Consider the following 26607-nt stretch of genomic DNA (forward strand, 5'->3'; position numbering starts at 1 on the left):
GTGTGGCCGGGCCTTATGTCTGACCTGTGCCTCTCCTGTGGGATGGCTGGGCACAGGTGATGCAGTGGCCTTTGGTTTTATTATTTCTTTTTCCAATAAAAGGACTTGCCCAGCTTGAGGCTCTGTGCCACTTCTTTCCCCGATGGTGATGGGGTGCCATCAGTTCTATGCCCCGGGACCACAGGGAGCGGATGCTCAGCTGCCCACCCACCTCATGCCAAGGAGGTGGGGCTGGGTGTTCTTGAAGAAGCAGTGAGGCTGACGTGGGCAGGACCAACCCTACCTTCTTAGAGCTTGTAGTCTAGTGGGGAAGCTACCCTCTGGATCCTCTAATATGGAGCCTTTATGGGGCACTTGCAGCCTTGGGTGGAGGGAGCAGCTTGACAGAGAGCCAGGTCAAAAGTCAGTAATGAGATAAATACCCATTTCTTGAGCTCTCACCCTGGGTTGGGCCCTGTTAGGGGTTGCATCAGAGAAGTCGTTCAGTTTTAAAGACTAGGGTGTTAGAACCTAGCAGAGTCGTATGTTGGATTTTATAAAACTAAATAACATTTATTGAGCACCTATTGTGTACCAGATACTTTGATAAAACCACGTGCTAGAGCTGGGAGGGGATTTAAGATCATCTAAATGAGACAGAATGGAGGCCCAGAGAGGTCACGTGACTTGCCCCAGTTCACACAGCTGACCGACAGTGGTACCAAATTTAGAACCAAGATCTCCTGACCCAGTGCTCAACCTGACACCATGCCGATGGCATCTGGATGGAAGTTGCCTTAGGCCTCAGGGCGGCCAGGGTCACACGCTCAGGTCTGTGGGCCAAGAGAGGATCTCACCAGACTGTGGGGATAATGGCTCCAGCCCCCAGGGTGGGGGCTTTGGGGACATCCCCTCTGGCTGGTGCTGACTGGGACTCTGGGTGGCTTTCACAGTTGTGCCTGCTGCTCCTGAGGGGCAGCTGGGCCTTTCCCTGAGCCCTGGGGCAGGCTGGACTCACTGCCTCTGCTCAAACCTGGGGTGTGTGGGGTTGTCACAATGGAGGCTGTTCTTTAACATGTGGGTAAGTTCATTCTGTCCTGTTGGCAAGACATTCTGTCCTGTTGGTTATTATTTATAGTAGTAATACACAGTAGTAGCTAACATTTATTTTATCACTCTGTGCCATGCGCTAGGCTAAGAGGCCACATAACCATTCAGTCCTCACAACAATCGTAAGATGTGGACTATTATTCCCATTTTACAGATGAGGAGGCTGAGACTCACGGAAGTTAAATAACTTGCCAAAAGTTACACAACTAGGAAGTGGAAGAGCTTGGTTTTGAATCTAGGCAAAGTTCACCCAGGTTTAGGGACTCTGTCAGAGCTTGAGGTCCTCGGTCATCCTAGGTTAGGATTTGGCAGATTCCCAGGTAAGGACTTGGAGCTGTGCCTGGTACCTCCAAGCCCAGGGCTGGAGCTTCTAGGCAACACGGGAGCATGGGTGGGCTGTGCTCTTCAACTGCGGAGCCCACGGGGGCAGCTCGGTAAAGGGCAGAGCGGGGAGAAGCAGGTGAGGCATGGCTTCTCTCTCCCTGGTTCTTCTCTGCTGGCTCAGTTATGGGGGAAGTGGCCTCCTCCTTGGGTTGGGTCACAGCCACGTCTCTGCATCCCCCTGGCCAGCCAGGAACAGGCCGTGTCAGGTCCCAGCGAGCAGAGGAACCCCCAGGAAGCTCTGGGCTGCCATTCCCCCATGGTCACTGCTGCCAGACTGCTTTCTAGCTTCCTTTGGGGTGTGTGAAAACCACAGGGTTTACAGAGGCTCGTGGTGCCACCGAGCGGCAGAATTGTGCACTGCACCCCGGAACCCAGCAGCCTGGGAACCATCCCCAGGGCTCCCAAACCCTGTGGGGCAAAGATGGAGTCCAGCTGGCGGTGACTCCCCCTACGTCCAGCTCCTGGGGCACCGCCTTGTTCTTGGGAAACCCTAGCTCCCTTGACCACAGCTCCGGAAGGACTCAGAGTAAGGAAAGTTTCTGGCAGGAGGCACCTACGCTTCGTTTGGACTTTACTATTTACCAAGCATGAAGGCAATGCAAATACCACTCCTAGTGAGACCTGAATTGGAATTCAGGCTTTATGAGGGTAGCACGTGGTGGAGACCCCTCGAGCCCCACTGTCCTCTCCAGCTGTAAGATAGGGGTACTAATACTTTACAAAATCGTGTGGGCCAGTACCTCTCATCCTTGGCTGCAGTCAATGTCACCCAGGGAGCAAGAGAAACCACTGATGTCTGGTCCTATCCCCAGAGATTCTGATTTCATTGTTCTGGGGTGCAGCCTAGACATTAGGCTTTTAAAAAGTTTTCCTGGAGGTTCTAGAGTGAAAATAAGGTCGAGAACCCCCGATTTTGACAGTGCCCAGAGCCTATGAGCCTTTTTACAGGCCTCTGAAGATGTCTGAGGCCCAAATAAAAGTTTATCAGTTCCACAAAAGCAACAAGACAGGAAATGAGTACAAGTTATGGTTCTACTCGTAAGGCATTCTAATACAGGCAGAGCTAATCTTTGGTGTTAGACGTTAAGAGAGCAGCTGTCCTGGGATGAGGCATAGTGAATGGAAGGGGGCCTGGGGAGGCTTCTTGGGTGCTCATGCTCTGTTTCTCCAGCAGAGTGCTGGTTACACAGACGGGCTCACCTTGTGAGAATTCATTGAGCTCCACACTTTTGTGTATTTTTTTATAGGTATGGTACATTTCAATAAAATTTACCAAAAAAGTTTATTGGGTCCAAAATAGGAAAAGTAAACACAAAGCTGAAATTAATACTTTGTTACATATCTACAAAATGTAATACTGTCAAACAGTCCACTGTAATTCAACTTAACTCTGGTTGTGTGTGTGTGTGTGTGTGTGTGTAATTTAGTGTGAGTTGTGGATATATATGACAATGTTTGATATGATGAGGGGTGGGGCCTCCAAAAGAGAAGAAAGGTCCCTGGTACCTAAGAAAATCCTAAAACAGCCCAGGTTTACACCAGGAGCTCTTGACCTTGACCCACCTTCTTCACATATTTGCAAAATAACATGCATTTATCTGGGGAAGAGGATCGAAGGTTTCAGCAGATTCTCAAAGGAGTATGTGACCACCCACTAAAAATGATTGAGAACAATTGTTTTTGAGGAATCTGAGAAACTGGCCTAGAATGTGCCTGGCATGACAGAGGCGTTCGGTAACGTCAGTTTCTTTCCTTCCTTTCAGAGTGCAGCCTTCTGACGTTTCCACACGACCCTTCTCAGGCAACTTTGGGAGGATTTATTCTCTTGGCAGAGCCCAGGGCAGAGTGCCGAGCTCACGGCTCTTCCTCTAAGGGGCTATTTAACGGGCTTGTCATTTCAGCGCCTGCCGGATGGCAGAACTCAGCGTGCGGCAGCCTGGAGCTGCACCGGGCCTTGCGGTTTTGAATCAGGGACCACGGAGGCGGTGGAAGAGTGGGAAGGGGGAGTCAGAAGGCTGCACCAGTCTGCCGTCCCCTAGCGCTGCGCTCAGTTATCCTGAGTCCCAGCTCTGTCATCTGTAAAATGAGAGCACGATGAAAATGCATCTCGGTGAATGAGAATCTATTTCTCCCAAGTAAAATATTATTGTTATTGCCGAAGTTACTCTAGGACCTCATTATACAGTGGCCTCGTGATACAGATTTATAGCCAGGTTTCAGATTCTTGCATAGAATAAACAGACATTTGTCCAAGGGTTCACTGGTTCCCTAATATACGCCAGGAACATTCATGTACATTATTATTCCATTTAGTTCGCTAACACTCTGGTGGGTGGTTATATTTGAATTCTTATTTTACAGATGAGGAAACTGATGTTCCAGGTGGTTAGGTAGCTTGACAAGCGCCCACAGCTAGTAAGTGTCAGAGTAAAGACCTGAACCTAAGCGTCAGACCCCAAATCCTGCTCTCATTCTGCCACTGTGTCACAGTCGGGTGAAAGACTCCTTTCTACCTGGATTGCCTCATAAAGACGGATTCCAGACCCAGGGAGAAGCACGTGGGCAAATGCGGACACAGAAGAATTAGCTTTGCAGAGGCATGATGGGGCTAGTTATTCTGGAGTAATTCAAGTTATCGATTTCTGTAATGGAAAAGTGATTGGGAACCAGCTACCACCTGAGAGCAGCCTGAGCCAGGCCCTGGAAGGGGGAAATGTTATACGTAGCTTACTGGACCTTGTGCATGGCAATGAATGGCCTTTTCCCCTCTGTCCCCAGTCCCTTGGTAAACTCTTGGAGGGTGGGGATCTTATCTCACTCACCTCCAGTGCCTCCCACCCCCTGCCCTCATGCCTGTCACAGTGCTTTGCCCTTGACAGGTGAATGCAAAATGCAGCCCACCAGGAAGGCTGGCAGGAAGAGGCAGGGATATACAGATGTGAAATCCTCTGGCCCCTGGAGTAATGAGACCTGAGGGGCTGCTTAGGCAGATGCAGACAGGTGAGTGGCCACTGAATGATAACAATTCAACTGCAGGTGGTCACTGACTAACTCACTTAAAGGGTAGAGGCAGGGGGCGCCTGGGTGGCTCAGTCGGTTCAGCTTCCGGCTTCGGCTCAGATCATGATCTCACGGTTGTGAGTTTGAGCCCCGCGTCGGGCTCTGTGCTGACAACTCAGAGCCTGGAGCCTGCTTCGGATTCTGTGTCTCCTCCTCTCTCTCTGCCCCTCCCCTGCTCATGCTCTGTCTCTCTCAAGAATAATAAATAAACTTAAAAAAAAAATTAAAAAAAAAAAAGGGTAGAGGCAGTGATGCTGGGCCATCCCCTGTGCTGGGCAGCTGTTCTGAGTTGCCCTGGCTGTGATCTCATGGCTCTGCTCATGATCTCCACCTGTCCTGGGAGGGGAGGAGGGGGAGGAAGTGTGCATCCTGACCCCACTCAGCCCTGCTCAGTGCTCCCTGAACACCACTATTGTAAGGTGGGTAAATCCTCATGGGGCTGAGTACGTTGCCTGGAAATCTGGACCTGGGGCCCTAGAGAGTGAAGTACCATGGGTGGACAAACAGATAAGTGGACGCATACAGAGAAGATGGGTACGGGGAGATGACTGATGGTTCAGAGGTGGGCGAGAGGGCTGCCTGGCTTGGGATGGATGCTCGCAGACCCTGGAGAGGCAGGTGAATGGATGGGTACCGATCGGCCCTGTGCTTCCCAGTGCAGATCTAAATACAGCGCCGGAGTTCTTCAAAGGGAAGATACAGTGTAACCTGGTCCCCGAATGAGCTCTGCATATGAGTGATGGCTATGTCTCGTTGGGAAGGATTCTTACAGGTTTCACATTGCCCCAGTTAATGACTTATGGATTGTTGCCAAATCAGGCAGTGCTAGAAGTGAAAGCAGTAGATTAAAGGGCCTGGGGCAGATTTTATAATAATATCTGCATGTTATCAGTCAGTCACTGCATTGAGCACCTTGCATGCTTCATCTCAACAGCTCTGTGAGGTTGTTATGCTTCCATTCTGTGGAGGAAGAAAGTGAGGCTCAGAGAGAGGAAGCGGCTTGTTTGAGGCCACTTACAGGGCATGTAGGTGGGGTGTCTGGAAGTCAAGCCTCAGGCCATCTGATCACAGGGTCTTAGGGCAAAGAGAACATTTTAAGGATGGAAGGAAGGGAGGAGGGGGGGTGGGAAGACCATAGGATTTTGGGACCAGTTCTCTAATATTCTGGCACACAAGATATGTTCTGCACTGGGGTGAGGCTCTGAGACCCTCTCCTCCCTCTTTCCTGTCTGCATCTGCCTTCGAGGCCTATAAATCTTGAGCCAGGGGACCGGGAAGTCCCATGAAGATTAAGTATCGGGTTTACCTTCCTCCCCGTGGCCCAAGCTTATTCCTCTGCCACGGTCCCCAGGGGCAGTTGGGCACGATGTGATTGGGCTTCTCTCCTTCCCCAGGAGCTCTGCACCCAGGTCTGGGGTGCAGGGAGGAGTGTTAGTCCTTAGATATTTGGTGGGGGTGGGTGGGGCGGGTACATGAGATGGTTCTGGGTGATAAGTCCTTCATGGTTGCTCGGGGCTGGCCATGAAGAAGGACCATGAGTTCCCTTTATAGGAATTATTCTGGGCCCCAGACTTTCCTTCTGGCAGGCAGGCTGGGTTCATGAGGGGCTGGGCAGGGACTTTCTGGGAAGAGCGATACAGGTCCTCCTTCTGTCCCCACCAGACATCCCCTTCTGCAGCCTCCCTTCTTAGCAGAGCAGGACCCTCTGTGCACCTGGCCCTTTCACTCAGCTCTTGCCCAGCTGTGTTCCATGCGCCAGGGATGGTTCTTTGGTTCGCTTGGTGGGCCCTTGCCCTGACTCTGACTCTGGGTCAGCACCACGGAAAGAACAAGTTCTGCATCTGAAATACTTTAAGTTTTCTGGAAAACGAGGCAGTGTGAGCAAGGAGGAGCCCCAGGCAGGAGTCAAATTCCTGGCGCGGCTATGGTCCTCGGGAAGTCACTGTTCCTTTTGAGCCCCGGTTTCCACAGCTGAAAAGGATGGGGCAGGACTAAATGACTTCTCAGGTGCCTCTGGATTTAATGTTCTAGGGCTTCTGTGACAGTCAAGCGCCGAATCCCAGGCCAGTTCACCAGTTGCCGGTGGATGTGTGCTCTGTGCAGCCCAGTCAATGCCACGCTCTCCCTGCTCGGTTTACTTGCTGATTATTCTCTCTGGGAATGGCCCCGCGTGACAACTTGGCGGAACATCCCCACAGCTCAGGCCCCGGGAGGGTTTGCTCTGCTCCCTTATGGCCATTTTCAGTCCTGAGATCTCTTCTCTGCAAAGGTGTCAGTTCCCCGAGGGTGGCCAGTGTCCCCCCACATCTCCCGCACTGCCGACTCCCGGGTGGCCTGGGCCACAGCAGGGAGTGCCGGGAGCCACGCGAGCCTTCGGCACTGCACAGACCCAGGCTTCATCCTGAACTTTGCTGCTTAGTAATATTATGAATATTTCAAATTTCTTTGGGGCTGACTACGTGCCAGGCACCGTGTCAAGTGGTTCAGATCATCTTGTTTAATACGATAACTGTGAGGTAGGTACTATCCCCATTTTCCAGATGAGAAAGCCGAGGCTGGAGGCCAGCACGCTTACTTTACGTTTCTGCTCAAATGCCTCTTTCCCAGAGAGGCCCTCCCTGCCCCTCCCTCTTTCAAGGGCCCTTCTGCCTCCAGCCCCGCACCTCCGTGTGTCTTCAGGCTGCTGCCCAGCTCCAACAGCACTTATCTTCTGACTGCATCCTGATCATGTTGTACGTCATGGGGCACTCAGGGGTCAGCCAGGGTTGTACACAAGTGTATGGGCCCGGCCACAAGAACCCGGCCCAGCACACAGCACGTGTCCAGTCTATGCCGAGTGACAGCTGGTTACATAATTTGCCCAGGTGTCAGTTTCCCGGAGATCGTTCCCCAAGAGGCTTAAAAACACAGGCTGCGGAGCCAGACAATTGCCGCTTTGAATCAGAGCTTTTGCCGCTTAACCGGCCACGTGACCTTGTGGATCTTATTCTCCCTGAGCCTCTGCTTCTTTGGTGATAAACTAGATGAGTAACATTTAGCCCACAGCACGGGCGGGGGGGATTCATGGGGACACACACGTAAAGTTCTTGGCATACGATAGGCGTTCCGTAAATGTTAGCTCTGTTCCCTGGGGAGGGCTTTTTCTCTTCCCGCTTCTCGTTTTTCTCCAGTGGTCTTCTTTTCGACCACTTTGCTGTTCAACCACAGTTCCTTAAGGGGATGGTTGCGGAAGGAGAGGTTGGCATTATCTGCGAAGCTAAGCAGCCCGCGCTCTCTCGCCTCCCCTCCTGGGACGTGTCTGTTGCTAAGGAGACACAATGGCAGACCTGACAGGATGTGGCTGGGGTTCTGGCCCACGCTGAAGGAGAGAGCTGTGGCTGACCCTGGGGAGGGAGAGGAGGGGAGGGGCTCGGCTTGCCTCCTGGACTGACAGTCTGGGTGGGGTATCACTCTGGAATCTGCTGGACAAACTCAGCTGGCTCCCTGAGAAAGTGAAGCCTTCGTCCTCCTGTGTCTGTGCGGCCCCAGAGAGACGATCAACAGCCCTGTTTGGAGGCTGGCGTGCAGTTCCTGCTCGGGTCACAGTCCAGAGGTGCTGGTCAGGGTGTGAGGCCCACACCCTGGGAGGGGGCCATAGCAGCCAGAGTGACGCATAATCAAACTCTTGGCCCTCAGAATGGCACCTCCCCAGAGCAGGGCTGGCGATGGAGAAGAGGCTGTGCAGGTGATCCACGGTTTCCCTTTGCTAAGGACAGCCAAGCTGGCTGGTGAGAAGATTCAGCAGGGGCACTGCCACCTCTATCTTGCAGCTGCAGGGTGACCGTGTGGCGCTTGTCACAGATCCCGGGCTCCGCCAGACACTCCATTTCCTCCTTCCCAACCCATCCCCGGCCCCTGGGCAACGCAGAGAGACTGTGGCTTTTGTGTAATGGGTTAGTCACCCCAAATGGGAAGGAAGGGTCCTTGTTAAGAGCTCAGGTTGGGGGCTAGACTACTCTGACGGAGTCCTTCCTCTGTGTGTCCCAGCCGTGTGACTGGGCAAGCCACATAGCTTCTCTGTAAAACTGGGATCCTGATAGCACTTTCCGCTCGGGATTGTGGTGGGGATTACACAAGCTGATTCTTCTAAAGAGCTTAGATCTGGCCCAGACATGCCAAGCTCACTAAGTGTGGCTATTATTGTTATGTTAAGGGTACATTCCTGGGCAGAGGAGTATTCTCAGTGGTTCTCAGTGAATGCTTGCCCAATGAATACTGGAATGAGAGAGCTTGCTTTCTGGTGTGGCAACCCAAGCATTTAGCTAGATTTTTCAGAAAGCCCCTGTGAGTCCCACTCTTATCCCATGCACCGGGTTCCTCCATCTGGCTGCAGGGAGGCCATGTGGGAACAATAAACCAAGTCATCTCTACTTACCATTGTATGCCCAGAGCTTAGCTTAGTACCTGGCACACAATAGGTGCTCAACTAATACTTGTTGACTGAATGAATCACATCAGGAGTAAGCCTTCTTACCCAGCAGCTGGGATAGTGTAGTGGTGCTCTTGCTAGCTGGGGGGATTTGGGACTCCTCTTTGTAACTCATCTGGCCCCACCCACCAAGTAGGGTAAATCGACACAAACACACCCTGTTGTAAGAAACTCCGTGTAGGAGGATTCATGGTTATTACTTGACGAGGTATCCTCTGAAGTTTGCTGTCATCCTGAATTTTCCGATGTCCTTGGCAGGCTGTCTCCCTAGCTGTCCTGTCCCTTACTTCTCGTGCTGTTGTGTGCGGTCTGTCAGTGGACACCGTCGTCTTGCCATTCACCACTGCATTTGGAACCATTGCCTCTATGGGTTTTGGGGTTTACTTCTCTCGCTATCTTAGATCTACTCGTGCATTTCTAAAAAGGCAGCAGCTTCCAGAATGACTAGGGAATAGTCCGAACAGTGACAGTGCTGTCTGTCACCCCCTGACAAGATGGTGTGGTAGGAAAGGGCTCCAGCCTTGGCTGGGGACCAGCTGGCTCTGTGACCTTGGGTGGATCACTTCATCTCTCCGAGCCTCATGTCTGGGCCCATCCAGACCTTTAATTTCTACCTGAACACACAGGAGCGGGCTTCCCAGAAGTGGAGCGATTTTTAAGTTGTTACACGCTTTATTGTGACAATGTGGTTGTTTTTATTTTAAAACTTTTCATTTAAGCTCGTCTTCTGAGTGTAAAAACAGTACTAGCTATGAGGAATTCATATTTTGTGATTTATTGGGAGTATTATTATTATATCAGAAAATGGTAGTTTTTTTTGTTAAATATGTTTTTAAAATGCTTGCTGCATGCTTAAGTGTGATTTTATTATATCTTGGGGCAACTTTTTTCCCCCACGAAGGACAGATCTGTGATTTATAACAAGCCTTCACTACCGAGGCTGGTTGTGAAAGTATTCTATGGTGTTACATCATTCCCAAAGGGTGCTCTGGCTACAGAGGCTTCCAGGTTTCTCAGCAGACTGCAGAGGAGACCAAGTTGCAAGATTCTTTTCTAGAAATCAGGGTAACTTGAGACTAGCCGTATCTCTGTCCAGCCACACACTGAAGGGTCTTAGAAAGGAAAGGGCTTTGGGAATACACCAGACCAAATCTCTTGTTATTTAGATTATGCAAACTGAGGCCCAGTGTAGAGAAGCAACCGTCCCCCAGGTAAAAGGCCCAGAATATTCCCTCCAGGTCTCCTCCTTGCTCATCCTACATCCCTTGCCTGGCCCAAACCCCAGCCCCCCAAACGTGAACATTGGTGCACATACCCAAACCATTTCTCATGCCCAGGACACTTTCCCTGTCTCGTGATTTGCTTTCCAAGGGCTACATGACAGAAAAGCTGCTGCTACTTCAGGATTCCAACCAGCATTTACTTGCCCCAGACACATTTTTGTTTTTATCAGCTAGGCACTAATACGCAGCAGAGAGTTTATTGGCATAATTTCTCCAGAAAGAGGCTGGAAGACTTGGCAAGTTCAAACTTTAACATTTTTTCAAGAGTTCCCAAAGGGCCACCTTTTCCCCTCCCATAATAACCACCAACTCCCAGAAGGCTTTCTCTACCACAGGAAGTCAGGGCACACAGAGCAGAAACAGCACAGGCCAAACCAGCAGGCACATGATACATGAGTGAATCAACTGAGCAAGCAACTGCCTGGGAGCCATCTTTGTTAAGGGCAAAACAGGGTGCTCATGACACTGGAGGATACAGAAAAGACAGGACTATCTTGATTCTTCTGAAGAAGTGAGGGAGGGTAGATGGGGTAAGTGGGGAGACTTTCCTTTTCTGTTTTCTCAGAAAACATGCAAAGAAAGGCTTCACAAACAAGATTACACAAACATCAGCATCTCCCAAACTTCCCTTTTCAAAGATGGCCACCCCTGCGGTCCATTCAAAGGGAGCACGCAGCAGAATCTACTGGGCGTGGAGAGAGAGACAGGCAGCGGGAGAGATTTAGTTTTCCACAAAGGTTGTTAGTTTAGTTTAGTTTTTTTTTCCTTTATTGATGGGATTTAAAGTGCATATAACTGAAGGCAAAGTCCAAGGCCTAGAGAAAGATATGAGGCCCGAGAGAGAGGCTCAGAGATTCTAAAGGCAGCAGAAGGATACCCACCTAAAAAGGCCACTTGAGCTGCAAAAAGGATGGGAGAGAGAGAGAAAGAGAGAGAGAGAGTGGGAAAAAGAGAAGGGGGATGGGGGTGGGATGGGGGTGGGGGGAAGCATTTGGGAGGAAGAAGACAAATACCAGTTCAGAAATTCAGACAAAGATGAGTAGTAGGAGCTAGTTTATATCCCTGGTAGGAAAAGACGGGCTGACCTTAAGGTAGGAATATGTGAGAAGGGGAGACGTGAGAAGAACAGTGGCCTCTGGCCAGGGCACAGCACCCCAGGGACCCTTCAGATGGTGGCAGTAGTGGTGGGGGCTTCTCCAAACCTCTGTCACGGTCTTCCCTGGAGACCCAACGGGGGTCTAAGGAGACTCCATCCGGCCAGGAGAAGTCAGGGGCTGGGGACCTTGATCTGGGGCCTCCCCAAAGCTCCCCGGTGGAAGACAACTTCCTGTGTCCTACTGGACCATGGCTGGGCCTCACTCACCCACACAGGCCGTGCCGTCCTCGTTGGGCTCGTAGCCCCGACTGCACCTCTTGTTGGTCCGGCACCTGTAACTTCCATACGTGTTGACGCACACAGGCTTGTCTCGAGGGCACACGAATGGGAACTGGATGCATTCGTTGGTGTCTGAAAGGTGAGGGGAGTCACTCACCAGGGAGGTGTAGGGCAGAGGCTCCTCACTCAGGCTCTGCTGCCCCACCCACTCTGTGACCTTGGGCATATCCCTTCTTCTTTCTATGCCTCAACTCCCTCACTTCGGTCCCTCTGGCTGGCTCGTTCTATATTTGACCTCTACGTGTTGGGGGTGTCACACTTGGCCCGGGGTCTTCTATCTACCACACTTCCTGTAGGTGCTCCCTTCATAGATGGATGAGTCCAGATTCCTATCTGCAGCCACAGCCTGTCCCTGGGGCTCCAGACTTATGAACCCAACATGCATCTCATGCTCAGTAGGTCCAGAATGGAAATCTAGATGCTCCAGCCCTCAAACTTCTTCCACTCCCTGACCCCATCTCGCCTGAGTCAATCCATGTCACCCACTCAGCCGCTCAAGCACAGATAGGAGCAATCCCTAGTTCCTCCTTTTCCCTTACCTCTGTAGGCGAGTTAACAGATCCTGCCGCTCTGGCCCCATAGAACCCCTCTGTGTGCCCACCTCCTTCTCCAGCCACAGCCCGTTCCCAGCCTGCACCACCTCTTGCCTGGATTTCTGCAGCCACCTTCAGACTGGCACTCTGGCTTCCACTCTTCCCTCCAATCTAATCTGCAATTCAGCAGGCAGGGCGATCTTTTGAAAATGTGAATCATACTCTCCTGCTTAATTGCAAAGGGCCCCAGGAACAAAATCCAGACACCATGAGACCCTCCCTGACTTAGCGCCTGGCTCCCCCACCACCTCCGGGCACGCCAGCCTCCTTCCCATTCCTTTCACACACAGAGCCTTTTTCCTGCCTCGTGGTCCTCGCTCCTGCTCTTCCCTCAGCTCTCCGTGTGGCTGGACCTTCTCGTCCTTCAGGTCTCAATTCAAAGGGCTTCTCCCTGACCACTCTGTCTAGAACAGTCTCCAGGGACACCTTGCTTAAAGCGCTTTTGGTCCATCTCATCCGGCTGCCAGGTTACGTGTTTGTGGTCCCCCTCCCCAGAACAGATGCTGTTCCAGGGCAGGTGCTTGGCCCACATCCCCAGCACCTCGCGTGGGCACGTAACTGTCCGCTAGATGATGAAAAAGAAGTGGCTGGAAGGGTGATCCTACAGGGTCCTTCCAGTGCACAGGCTAGACACTGGAAGTTCTGTGTACGTGCATCCTCTCTTTAGAGTGGCCAGGGTTGGGACGTGGAGAGTGGAGGGGACTAATTTCCTCCCAAGCCACCCTTAGAGCCGCACTCCTTCACTTTCTCACCTGTGGTCCTTTGCCGGTGTAGGGCCCTCCACCAGGCCACCTTCTCCCCTCTCTCTGCCTGGCGAGCTCCCCATCGCCCCCCAGGTCTCAGCTCAGGCCTTGTCTCCCTGGGGCACCTTCTGGGACCCTCCCTGGCTGGTTGAGGCCCCACCTTTGTGCTCCCACATCCCACCCCTCCCCCACCCAGCCCTGCTCACATTTCCGGTCATCCCTGTTTATTCATGTGCCTCTCCCACTGGCTCTAAGCCCCATGAGGGCAGGGGCTGTGTCTGTCTCATTTACTCTTTTTCTTTTTTTAATTCATTTTTTTAAATGTTTATTTTTGAGAGAGAGAGAGAGAGACAAAGCATGAGCAGGGGAGGGGCAGAGAGAGAGGGAGACACAGAATCGGAAGCAGGCTCCAGACTCTGAGCTGTCAGCACAGAGCCCGAAGCAGGGCTCAAACCCACGAACCACGAGTCGGACGCTTAACTGACTGAACTACCCAGGCGGCCCTGTCTTGTTTACTCTTGAGTCTCAGTAGCAAACCCACTCAGCCTGGGGCTGACGAGCATCTACGGAACAGACTTAGGAAGAATGCTGCCTAAGAGTCTAAAGGCAGGAGGAGTCCTTGACCTGACCCCTCACTGCCGGTTCCTGACGCAGAAGATACTGCGGTTGAGGGTCTTTCAGACGCTGAGCCCCTTGGCTGCCCCTCTGCCACCCCAGGCCCTTGGAGGACTTTCAGAAAGTCAGCGAACTCTCACAGAGCTGCGGTCCTAGCAGTGTGCTAGCCACCTGCCTCCCAGTACTGCACGAGGCTACCGTCTCCCTTCTGTTCTGTGACTACACTCCACGCCCGGGTTGCTCCAATGCCCCTGGCCATGCCCATCCTTGCCTGCCAGCTCCCGTGCTTGCCGCTCCGCCAGCTGGCCATGCCAAAGCCACCACGGAAGACGCACGCGCACCTTTGCCACCGTGAGGTGGCCGCACGACCCCTCGCACGGCCGGGCCGCCCCGTGAGCACTGTACAGGCAGTTATGCGTCTCCTCCCCAAGCCCATTCTTTCCGAATTCGTGGCAGGAAGCACTCCATCCCCAGAACTGCCATGATTTGGCCTATTGGCTGCTGGCGTCACTCCCACCTTGGTGAGTCACATGGCGGTTGTCTTGGCATCTGGAGCCCCAGGGACAAACAACACATTTCCCTCCCCACCTTTCCCCCTCTTGTCTGCAGCCTAAGCTTTGCCAGGGCTCAGACTGACATTCCCCAGGGAGATTCTGGCCTCTGCCCCATCCTCTAGTGCCTGCAGGCAACTCACCCGTGCAATGGCCATTTTCCTGCTGGGAGAATCCTTGGCCGCACTGCAAGGTGGGCAGAAGCAGAGACACTGGTGAGTTGAGAAGATCCCACCTCCGGTTCCCCCCTAATCACAGCCACAGAGCAGCTGTCACCCTGAGTCCAGAATGAGGGGTGCTCTTAGCTCTGGGCCTGGGGTTGCCCTTCCCTGCTGGGACCCCTCCCCTTGCACTGAGAAGAGGAGACTGGGGGAAGGACGAGAATGTATTCAGTCCAATACTGAATTCACGCGGGATCCAGGTGCCTGAGCTGGGGTACCTAACAGAACCTATCCCTCTTCAACGTTTATTTATTTTTGGGACAGAGAGAGACAGAGCATGAACGGGGGAGGGGCAGAGAGAGAGGGAGACACAGAATCGGAAACAGGCTCCAGGCTCTGAGCCATCAGCCCAGAGCCTGACGCGGGGCTCGAACTCACGGACCGCGAGATCGTGACCTGGCTGAAGTCGGACGCTTAACCAACTGCGCCACCCAGGCGCCCCAACCTATCCCTCTTAAACTGCAAATCCCTCCCTAAACTACACATGGAGGGATCATTATGAAGCCTGCTCTTTGCTGAGAAGATTTCCATCATTCTGGAGGCAAAATCTGCAAATTCCTGGGAGTCCACTTTCAGACCATGGGGCTGTGGAGGGGGTCCGCTCTTCTGGCTATGAGGCCCGGACACCCTTACTCACCTCCAGTGGGGCTGGGCTCTGAAGTCTGTCCTCATCCTGGGGGTAGGAGATCTCCAGCACAGAGTTCATCTCCTCACTGGCCACGCTCCGGCTTGCCATCTTGCCATCTGGCCACGTCACCTCCACACTGCTGGCTTCATCCTTCCCTACGGGACAGAAGGAGAACTGAATTTTAAATTCTATTTAATTTTAATGAATTTGCATTTCCATAGCTACGCATGGCTCGTGGCTACCATATTGGACAGCACAGCACTAGAACTTACATTCTAGCGGACAGGCCAATCAGCATGAAGCTGTTTTAGGGGAGAAGGGAAAGCCTGGTGGTAAGGAGGTTGACGTTGGGTTCAAATCTTAGCGGTACCGCTTGCCTTGCTGTGTAATTTTGGCCATGTCACTGTATTTAAACTTATATCATTTATAATTATAGCCTGCTAGGGGCCATGCTTTCTTTTACCATTGGGAATGTGCCTGTTTTCAGGGAGCTTCCGCTCTGGTGGGGACAGACAGGCAAAAAGATGAACAGATCAATGATGTCAGATATTAACAAGCTCTGTGAAGAAAACAAAGATAGGGCAACACGGTAAAGAGGTTCTGGGGCTTGGCTGGGGAACTTTTCTAGCCAGGGTGATCAGGGACAGGCTCTTGGAGGGAAGGCACTTGAGCTGAGCTCTAAATAAAAGCTGAGGTGATAAAGAACAGGACGGTGGAAGGCACAGGAGAAGGACCGTCCTATAGAGCTGAGATGTTTACAGAAGCTAATGGTGAAGCTCAGAGAATATTCATGGAAAATCCATCCACACACACCCTTAAAGCAACGTGTTACATCGGTGGTAGAAAGCAGGTTGGAGAGATAGGTCAGGTGTTCAGGTGGTGTCAGAGGCAGCCCCAGCCCCCTGCTTGAGGCATCAGGCCTGTCACTGCGGCAAGGTCAGGCTAATGGTGATGAATGGGGGTGGGCGGGAGGCGGGGGGGGGGGGGGGTTGGGCCTCACCCGCAAGGAGAGGTTGTTTCCCCAGTCAGTCACCTGGGAAAGAGGGCCGTGCTCAGTGAAGGTAGGAGGGCGGGTGCAGCCCCCTCGTCACCCACCAGGGATGACCAGATGCAGGCCTGGTGCTCAGGGGTCCACAAATCCCGTCATACCCTCAAGCATCATTCGTGGGCTGAATAAACAATGTCACCCACTTATACGTGCTACTTTCCCTTAATGTATGCAGACACTCCTAGAAGAAACAGGGAAACCGAAAAGTGCTGCTGAATTTACAGCAGCTTTGGGCCCTTACTGTCCGCCAAAGGATTTTACAAGGATAGCTACTGTGGGGGCGGAGGGTAGTCTGTGGCACATTTTCATGTATAAAAGGGATTCCTGTATTTTAGAAAAGGGTTGGCAGCCACAAGCAGACTTTGAGGGGAGTGTGTGTGTAGACTCCTGTGTGCAGGGGTTCACCCTGGTGGGGAGCTTGGGACAGCAGGGGTCATGGGGTGGAGGGCCCCAGCTGTGCCTTCTTCCTGGGAGTCCCGGCACCCTTCTATGGAGCTTCCAGAGGAAGCTCCCTACTGCGAGCCACAGCTTCCGGACTCTCCCCGCATTTGCTTCCCCTTGGCCTTGCTGCTACCGCGCCGTGATTAATGAGGGCAGGGCGCTGCGGGCACACTCACACGCATCAAGGGTGAGCAGCCCGTCTCTGTGGGCCAGGTGGGGCAGCGGGACCAGGGAGAGACTCCCAGAGCACAGAGTCCCACATTCGGGGCTGCTTCTGTTCCCCTACAGACTCTCCCCTTCCAGCCTCACTGATTCCGGGGTTTGCTTTCTTAAGCCAGAAACTGTTTCTCATAAACCTCTAATCCCCCACTCCCTCCTTCTATAATAATTCCTTTTGGAGAAGAAGGGTGGACCACGGGACTGGGGGGTATCATCTGTGGGCTTTTTTTTTCTGTTTTGTAATAGTCTCTTGAAGTTAAAGAGATTTGGCATTTTTAGGTTGTACAGTGCCCAAATTAAGTGGCATATATAAAAAGTAAATATTTTTCCATTAAAAAAAGGAGACAAAGAATAGCAAATGTTTCTCACCTAAGCCAACAGACCGCTACATGAATACATTTTCCAGCCTGACTGGAGTGCCACAAATAACTCAGAAGAGTCACCGAATATTCATAGCATGTAGTTCTGAGTCCCGCTTTCTCCCTTCCTCCCAACCCAGGACGGGCAGGGGCTATGAGAGAAGCCAACCAAGGAGAACACATCTCAGTAGGACTCCCTCCTCTGCTGCTGCTGATTTTGCTGACTTGGGCACCTTCTCCGGGGCCTTAGTTTCCTCATCTGTAAGATGGGGGCGTGGCCCAGAGCTCTAGCACTCCTGGGAAGGACAGTCCTTCTTCCTTGGAATGTGAGCCCTGCCCCAGCCGACTGTCCCCTAAGCATCCCCATCTCTACCATCTCTTAGACATGGGGGCACCTGTAGTTCCCAAAGCACCTTCATTTCTTGGCAAAAATACTGGAGAATATGTACCCCAAACTGTACCAGGTGATCTCACTGTTGGCACTGGACCCTCTCGGCAGCACCATGGGGAACGTACTAGACTTCTAATTTCCACTTTAGAGACAAAGGGGCTCAGACCCGGGAGGGGATGTAAGTTGCTCACAGTTCCCCAGCTAGGGATGTCTGACCCCAAAAGCCCATATCTGCTTTGCCCTTGCTCTACTGCTCACTTGGCCCCGACACCCAGCCCTACCACGGGCCAGGTGTCCTGCAGGGATCTGGGATTTAACAGGAAGGAGATGGACCCAGGTCCCATCCTGTGGGAGCTGCATCCCGTGGAGGCAATGAACATAGTGATGATATTATAATGAACTGGGAACGTGCAGCCATAGCATTGGTGCCACTTGGTGAGAGAGGCGGGTGTTAAAAGTCATTCCATTTGGGTGTTGCAGGAGGAGTAGGAGTTTGTGAGGCAGAGGAGGGAAGGAAGGGGCAGTCCAGACAGATGGTGCGGCATGGTACAGAGGTATGGTAAGGTCATGTGTATTTGAAGAGTAGGGAGAAGTTCCAGGTGGGGGAAGCAGAGTGTGGAAAACGTATTGGCAGGTTGGGGCGGGGGGAGATGGGGAGAGACTTTGGAACTTTCATGTGTGAGGCTGATCTGAACCCTCCAGACGACTCTGCAAAGTGGGCGTTCTATCACCGCTCTCCAGGTGTAGACATTGGCAAGGTGAAGTGACTCACAGGTGCCTGAGCTACGATTGGAACCCAGACTCCTGTCCCCAGACTGTTCCCTCTCAAGTTGCCAGACATCCCAGGTCATTCCAGGCACTGCACAAGGGCAGCTTTTAAGCAGTCTGCGTGCCAGGCCTGTGTGTCAGGGAGTGGGGCTGCGGGCAGAGGAGGCCCCATAACCAGCACAGCTGGGAGGTCAAGAGCAGAAGGGAGTCACCTCTGGCAGCTTCTGAAGGACAGAGGCCTAGGAGGCTCAGAGAATTGCGCTTTTCAGAATTACCAGCAAAACAGATGGTGGGAATACAGTTGGTGGAATATTTTTGCACTTTAATAAAGCAATTTTTATGTGGGCCACTGAATTTTCCTTCCCTAAATGAGCACCAGCAGGCTCGGAGGCAGCTCTGAGTCACTCGCAAACAATTCGCTTAAAGAAAGGTGGTGTGTGTGTGGCGGGGGGGGGGGGGGGGGGGGGGGTGGGGGGGCAGGGGTACTGTCAATGCCTGGGGTGGGCTGGTGAGCCTCCGATGGGGGCTGGCTGGGACAAGTAGACTGTAGGTGCTTGTTTTCATTTTCTGGGTTTGGGTGAGTGGCCTCAGTCCTCTGCAAACCAGGAATCGGACAGCCAGGGTAGGGGATATGTAGGGTGGGTGCGCAGGGTGGGGGGTGGAGGGGGGCGGCTAGGATGCAGGTGCAGAGCAAACAGTGCGCAGTGGGCCACCCCACAAAGGCCATGAGCATAAATTCTTCTTTATGAGCCTGGCTGGCCAGCTGGCCAGAAGGAGCAAGGCAAGGCCAGGGCAGGGTGCAGAGGGGAGGTGAAACAAGGCCAGGGGCTCCACTGAGCAGGGGTGGGTAGGATGGGAGCCGACAGCACACCAGAATGGGCCCCCTGAGAACCCCAGAGAATGAAACAGCCATCCAGGGAGGTCTGTGAGTTTTTACTGCGTGGTGATGCGATGCAGCCCAGACCCTCGGGAGTGGGGAGGGTACATGAGGGTCTGAGAAGCTAGTCCCCTGACCAAGGCTCAGTGCAGGGATGAGCAAGACATAGGCATGCCGAGGGGCACACGTGCATGCCCACGCACTTGTCCACGCACTCTCCCCCGAACCTTGCTGCAAAATCAGGGGGAGGCAGAGGATGATTCACAAAGGGAGGGAGGGAGCAGCGTCGGTTGGGGTGAGCGGGAGCGCCGTGAGTGCTGGAAGGGGGGGTTTCCTTGGGCCCTCTTCCCTTTAGAGACCTCCCCCTCCTGGGGACAGCCAGGGGCCCCACATCTGGGCCTCAGTGACTGGACGGACAGGGCAGGCCTTTCTTGCGTTCGTGTTCTGGACATGCCCCTTCTCACCCCAGGCGCCACAAAACAAACTGCTCAGGACTGGAGACCATCATACTGCCCGTCAATAGGAGACTTGCTCCACAAATTATGAATGCCGCCACACGGCAACATACCGTGCGGCACCGAGTTTGGAAAACAAAGGAGAGATGCGCAGCCCGAAAACGGTGTCCAGGTTATGTTGTTAAGGGGGGGAAAAAAAGCAAGTTTGGGAATAATGGAAGAGTATCATCATTTTTGTTAACAAAAACTCCCAAGGAGTATTTATCTATAAATATGCTCCTAGGCACAGCGCATGTGGTAAAAGCACATAGAAAAGCGGGGAGCCGGGAACAGGTGACCCCACCCCTCCCCCTCCACATTCCTGATCCCCTTACCCTGTTCTGCATGTGCTTTTTTCCACAGCACTTAACATCTTCTAACAGTTTATATGTTTACCTAGTTATTATGTTTATATGTTTCTTCTACTTCCACTAGAATTAAGATCACCCATGGCAAGGATCTTTGTCTCATTAGTGTTTGGCACATAGTAGATGGCTCGGTAAATAAGTATTGACTAAATGGATCAAATGGTACTGGGAGAGGGTGAAGGGAGGAACGTTAACCTTTTGCTTAGTATTCAAAACAAAATGTTGAGCTTTGGGGTTATTTTTCCTTTCTTTTTAATCATGTTATAATTTCTAATTTTCCGATAATCAATATGCATTATTCTTACAATCAGGAAAAAATATTAAATCCTTCTAAGAACAACTCAAGCATTGCCCTCCCTGCAGGGCTCCTGGTGCAGGACACCACCCCTGCTGGGGCTCCCGAGCTCCTGGCCGCTCTCTCTTGGCATGGCACGGCCTGGCTTTGGCTTGCTCGGGGGAGCTTTGATCCGCCTGTCCCCTTCCAGCCTGGTTCTTGGTTCCCCCCGCCCCCCAGTTGGGCTTTGGCCTCCCTCTCTAGGCCCCGCTCCTACCAGACCATTCCCATTGTGGGCACACTGAACACTCCCATCTCTGGGTCTGTGTTCAAGCCAGGCTAGCCCCTGGAGTGCTCTCATCAGCCGCCCACCGTGCCTTCTAAATTCCCGCCATCCTGCTAGACCTCGTGCTAGGCCCATGTCCTTGGGAAGCAGAACGAAGTTCTCCCATGCTGGTCCTCGCACAGCCCATCTGGATCTACCTTGCACCAGAATCCCTGTGTCCATCTGCCTTTTTCCCTGGGCTGTGAGCCTGGAGGGCACGGGTATTTCTTCTTTGTCTCATCTGTCTCTTTCCCAGGTCTCTCTGTGTCTCTCGGTTTCCCCAGCCCACTGCCTGTCCGTGGTCCCGGTCCTCGCTTTCCTCAATCCTTCCTTCCGTCTGGCCTTTCCTCTTGGCTCCCTCTCTTCCCACCCCATCGCTGCCCCTCCATCAGCCAGGAAGGCTTGTGCTACGCTGGATCCATGAAGGAGACCCTCCTGGACTGGGGGCCCTGGAGCTGTGGGGACAGAGTCCACCTGCTCCTGGCGCTGCTTCCTGCTCGGTCGCCTCAGTCTCACTGCCAGGCTCAAGAGTGAGCTACAGGGACAGGTCCCCAAGAGCAGCCTTCCTTCAGTGGCTCTCTGGGAGTGGATCCTGGCAAGAGAGGAGCCTACAAGGGGACCCGTCGAGCTGTTTGGGCCAGAGTTCAGAGCCAGAATAAACCCCCCAGCCTTGCAAAATATCAAGGAGAGGCTCTGAACCAGATGCAGCGGCGTGTTACCCCGAGTGTGGGAGGCAGACATTGTGGAGAGGCATGGAGGCTCCTGGGTGCCCGTGGTCCCCGCACATGACTCAGCCGAGGCTGCCAGGTTGAAAAAGCAGGTCTGTGCTCTTGTCAAGGGCAGATACTGGCTGGAGAGGAGACCCAGCGAGGCCCACAAAAACGTCTTAAAAGAGCACAGGCAGCCCACAGGATGTGAGGAAGGAGAACCTCAGCCCCAGTCCCATCCTTACCAAGGATTTGCTCTGTGGAACCTCAATTTCCTGATCTATACACAGTGGGCTGGGGCGTTGACATCCAGCCAGATGCCTGGATAAACATCCCACCTGTGATACCACGGCATTATCTTGGTGACTGGATGGCCTTACGCGGGTCACCTGGTAATGAGGGGACGTGGATGTCCAGGAAGAAAGAGGCAGAGCGGAGGACCTTGGCTGGCTCCACACACGGCAGCTATGGGAGGCCAAGCAGTTAAGTCACAGAGGTCAAGAATTCAGACAGTGGTGTTCAAGGAGTCGGGGTCCAAATCCAGCCCTCTCTACTTTCTGGAGATGTGATTTGGGGCACCACTCTCAGCCTCTCAGTTTTCTGACCTGTGGAATGGGGTTACGATTTATTGGGTTGTGGTTAAAAACTGAGTGAGGTATCTTATGCAAGGCACTTAAGTCCAGTGCCTGGTATACACTAAGCGCTCAATGACTGTCGGCTACTGCTGTTTCGTCGGAGGACAACATATTTAAAAGTCATCTCGTACTTGGCCAGCATCGCAAATGGCTACCTTAAAAGTGACAAATGCTTCAACAGCCAGCCGACCCATCCAGGGTGAAACAGGCCAAGAACATGCTCACATAACCAGGCCCCGGGCCCCCTCAACATTTATGCTCCTTTTTCAGACTGCAAAAATATTATGTGCTCCTATAAAAATTGGAACACACGCACACAAAACATATGGAAGAAAATAAAAATCACACGGTTGGGCAGATCTGGATTTGAGTCTCAGCTCTGCCACTGATCTGTCATGTGACCTTGGGCAGGTTTCTTAATTGCCACGATCTTCAGTTTTCCTATTTGTAAAGTGGGGATAAATAGTGCCCGCGTCACAGGGTGGTCGTGAGGATGAAATTCAGTAATAAAGTGCCACCTGGATGAGTAAGAGTTACCGTGTTAATCCACTCAGAGTCACTGCTCACACTTTTTGCATGTTCTTTCAGTTTTCTTCTATGCCCATATGATGTGTGTATAATATTAACATATACGTTAATTTCAGACCACATTGCCTGCTCTTTTTATGTTAGTATTATATCACCCCATAAGGTGCTAACACGCAGGGGAGGGTGTCTGATCTTGAGCCCAGGTATATTTGACTCAAATGCTTTCTTCGCTCTGGTGTCTTAGTAAGGACACTCGTGACTCCTCAACATTTTTTTCTATGATTGCCCCTCCCCCTTCCTCTCTTTTTAGACCGCCCCCCGCACCAATCCCCTCCCCAATGCATTTCTTTAAAAACGTTTTATGTTGAAATGATTATAGATCCACAGGAATTTGCAAAGATAGTACAGAAAGGCCCTGTGTACCCATCACCCAGTTTCCCTCGATGGTTAGAGCTTATGCAACTACAGCATAATACCCAAACCGGGAAGTGGACATCGATCATGTGCATGTGTGCGTGCGTGCGTGTGCGTGCGTGTGTACGGCTTTGTGTCATTTTATCACATGTGTAGGTTTGTGCAGCCACCCCCACAATCAAGATACAGAACTGCTCTATCACCCCAAAGACCTCCCTCAGGCTGTCCCTTTATGGTCACACCCACCCCTGGCAACCGCCACTCTATTTCCTGTAATTTTGTCATTTCGAGAATATTATATAAATGGAATCAACAGTATGTGACTTTATGAGATTGGCCTCCCCTGCCCCGACCATAATGCCCTCGAGAGCTATCCAAGTTGCTACGTGTATCAATAGTTTAATCCTTTTTATTGCTGAGTACTATTCCCTGGTGTGGATGGACAACAGCTTGATGAACCAGTAATCTATCACAGGACACCTAGGGTGTTTCCAGTATGCGCTATTACCGCTAAAGCTACTATGAACAATCTTGTATAGGTTTTTATGTGGACATAAGTTTTCATTTGTCTGGGATAAATACCTAGGAGTGCAATTGCTGGGTTTTATAGTAGTTGTATGTTTAGTTTAGTTTTTTTTAAAATTTTGTGAATGTTGGGGCGCCTGGGTGGCGCAGTCGGTTAAGCGTCCGACTTCAGCCAGGTCACGATCTCGCGGTCCGTGAGTTCGAGCCCCGCGTCGGGCTCTGGGCTGATGGCTCAGAGCCTGGAGCCTGTTTCCGATTCTGTGTCTCCCTCTCTCTCTGCCCCTCCCCCGTTCATACTCTGTCTCTCTCTGTCCCAAAAATAAATAAATGTTGAAAAAAAAAAATTTAAAAAATTTTGTGAATGTTTATTTTTTTGTGGGAGGGAGAGAGAGAGAGAGAGACAAGAGTGCAAGTGGGGGAGGGGCAGAGAGACAGGAAGACACAGAATCCAAAGCAGACTCCAGGCTCTGAGCTGTCAGCACAGAGCCAGATGCGGGGCTCGAACCCATAAACCCTGAGATCATGACCTGAGCCGAAGCTGGACGCTTAACCAACTGAGCCACCCAGGCGCCTCTAGTTTTTTATTTTTAAAGAAACCACCAAACTATTCTGCAGAGTTGCTGTACCTTTTTACATTCCCACCAACAATGTATGAGGGATTGAGTTTCTCTGCATCCTTGCCGGCTTTTGGTATTGTCACTATTGTTTTTTTTTTTTTTTAGCTGTTCTGATAGGTGCGTAGTGATATCTCATTAATAACACAGACGTACTGTAGAGCTGTTTATGTACTGTATGTATATCTGTGCCTTTATACATATAAAAAAGAGTAGGATTTTTTTGCTCCCCTTCCCCCAGACAAGAACCAATTTTTACTCCCTTGAGGGCGATGTCACTCCCCCTGAGAATGCATGGCTTCTCCAAGCTCCTAGCTAAGGGAAGTCACCAGGGGTTTGATGAGGCTTTAATCACCAAGCCGCTTCCCAGGAGGCCAGGGAAACAGCTGGTTTGGACAAGTTTGGTACAATGTCTGAACGAGGCCCCAGCCTTGGACAAAGGGAGGATTAAATACTCTGACCCCAAGGCGAACTCATTCAACAGAGGACTGCAGTGGGGACCCCTGCAAGGGGAGGGGCACGAGGAGGGGCATGAAAACCTTCCTTTTGGGCTCAGGTTCATCTCCGAGCAGGGCCACCTGCACGGCTGGTGTCCACCGCGGCGGTCACGGTACCTGGACTACTCTGCACGCGGCAGGTGCTCGGGCCGTGAGTCCTCGTCACCGAGCATGCTTTGGGGTGCAGTACCGGGACCCCACTGACCAAGCACAGCAGCTCGCTGCCTGCCCCTCCCCCAGCCCTGACTCACCTAAGCCAAAGTGTGCCACGGGCTCCATCTCACACAGGTAGCCTGAACCCCCGTCGATAATCCTCAGGTGGGCCCCGCTCTTCTTGGTATAGAGCACAACCTTAGCTCCCCTGGCGAAGGCCCCGAACCGGGTCCGAGGCACCACACGCAGCCAGTTGTTGCTGAAGCCCTGCAGGGTGGGAAGAGGCAGGCCAGTATCAGGGGTGGGGGGGGGGGCAGGGAGGGAGGAAGAGAAGAAAACGTGCAGAGGGAAGAGAGGAGGAAGCCGGCAGAGAAGGTGAACAAGGCAGACAGACTGGCTGAAGTTTGGAAAGAGAGGCACTGAAAAAATGAGGGAAAAGCTAACAGACTTGGGGAAAGCAGTTTCTGGAGCAAAAGTGCCAGTGGAAGGCAGAGGGACAAAGGGCTTCTCCCAGGAGAAGGCAGCCCTTGGAGGTTTACTATGTGGCTGGGAATTTATTTCCTGGGTGTCCATTTTCCACCACACTGGGCAAGGAAGCATCCCGGGCGCCTCTGCCCTCTATCACCCTAGACCCAGGGGAGACACTAGGCTGGGCTCTACAGGTCCCGGGGTCCATGCACACCTGGTTCCCCCGGAAGACGGACAGCGGCTGAGCCATGGACTCCCCGTGGGACAAGATGAGGTCCAGCATCCCATCTCCATCGAAGTCTGTCACCACACCCCCTGCAATAAGGCAGATTTCGCTCTGGCCATCGGCCAGGAGACCCAAGAGGGAGAGGGGCTCCCAGTCAGTACCACGTTGTGGTGCATGTGCCAGGGGGTGGGAGGCAGAGAGCACAGTGCTGGGGCAGGTAGACAGGGTGGAAGCCCATCTCTGCTTCCCAACAGTTGGCTCATGGCAGGAAATCATGAAGAGGGCTCCCTTTCCCTTCCCTGAACTTGTGCATGGCGTGTATGCAAATCGCTCAGACCATGAGAACTTCTTCCTGATCTATTACACGCGGCCTTTGCATTTTCAGTTTTTGTCAATGTATCGTGTTTGCATATGCATGGTCTCCTTTTGGTCCTTGCTACAACCCAGAGAGGTGAAGAGGGCAGGCGTAGTTATCCCTTCTATGGGTGGTGCAGATCAGGACCCAGAAGATGAAACAACTTCCAAGACCACAAATGAGGCAATGGCAGGACCAGGTCTTGGGACTCCTGATCCAGTGCTCTTTCTCGGACACCAGGCTGAATGCCAAGAGGGGAGGGGTCAGACCGCAGGACCCACAGCCTCTCCTTTCCATCCCCCTCCCCCCCCCCCCCCCCCCCCCCCCCGCCCCGCGTCGCCGGCAAGGCATTGCCAGAGAAGCTACTGCCTACCCGCCCCCCGCCCCGCCCCCGATTCCCAGACCCCCGCCCCCAGCAGCCCCGAGACTGGAAGTATAGGTCATCGCCTCCTCTGCTTCTGGCCTGGCGCTCCCAGGGGCTCAACCCTCCCTCAGGGTGAAGGCCTTCAGAACGGCAGGGAAGGAGGAGTCCAGTGCTGTGGAGTTGGCTGCCCCATCCCTCCTGCCCTCACCCTGGCGTACAGGCGGTGCTGAGACAGAGGAGTGCGGGCCTGAGCCCTCAGGTGCCCTCACCTGTGCCCCGACCCTCAGGCTCCAAGGCATCGCCAGGATTGAGCTCCTCGATGAGAGGGTCACCGTGTTCCCTGCGGATGACACTGCAGGAGAGGAGACAGGTCGTTCCCAGATTAGCAGCATGCCGGCCAGGAACCTGCGGGCCCCCTGAATCCAGAGGCCCCCTCACTCCATCCTCTGTCCCCTGAACATCCCCAGGCACCCTGTGCATCAGCCAT

The 26607-nt window shown here is 52.7% G+C and overlaps 1 protein-coding gene across 7 annotated transcripts in view; it reads right to left on the reverse strand.

Moving 5' to 3' along the window:
- Positions 1 to 26607, reverse strand: part of CRTAC1 (cartilage acidic protein 1) — a 158210-nt gene that overhangs the window by 9395 nt on the left and 122208 nt on the right. For 2 of the 7 annotated variants that reach the window (XM_045438483.1, XM_045438476.1), the window contains exons 9-14: positions 26390 to 26472; positions 25390 to 25490; positions 24806 to 24974; positions 15080 to 15225; positions 14365 to 14407; positions 11648 to 11791 (exon numbers count right to left, since the gene is read on the reverse strand). In XM_045438483.1, the coding sequence (XP_045294439.1) occupies positions 11648 to 11791; positions 14365 to 14407; positions 15080 to 15225; positions 24806 to 24974; positions 25390 to 25490; positions 26390 to 26472 (686 nt within the window). Of the gene's footprint in view, positions 1 to 2736; positions 3550 to 4788; positions 5494 to 10465; positions 11184 to 11647; positions 11792 to 14364; positions 14408 to 15079; positions 15226 to 24805; positions 24975 to 25389; positions 25491 to 26389; positions 26473 to 26607 lie in introns of those variants that run through there. The other 5 variants (XM_045438480.1, XM_045438475.1, XM_045438482.1 and 2 more) reach the window with 5 other exon arrangements.

Source organism: Leopardus geoffroyi, chromosome D2 (genome assembly GCF_018350155.1).
Source record: "Leopardus geoffroyi isolate Oge1 chromosome D2, O.geoffroyi_Oge1_pat1.0, whole genome shotgun sequence".
Taxonomy (NCBI): domain Eukaryota; kingdom Metazoa; phylum Chordata; class Mammalia; order Carnivora; family Felidae; genus Leopardus; species Leopardus geoffroyi.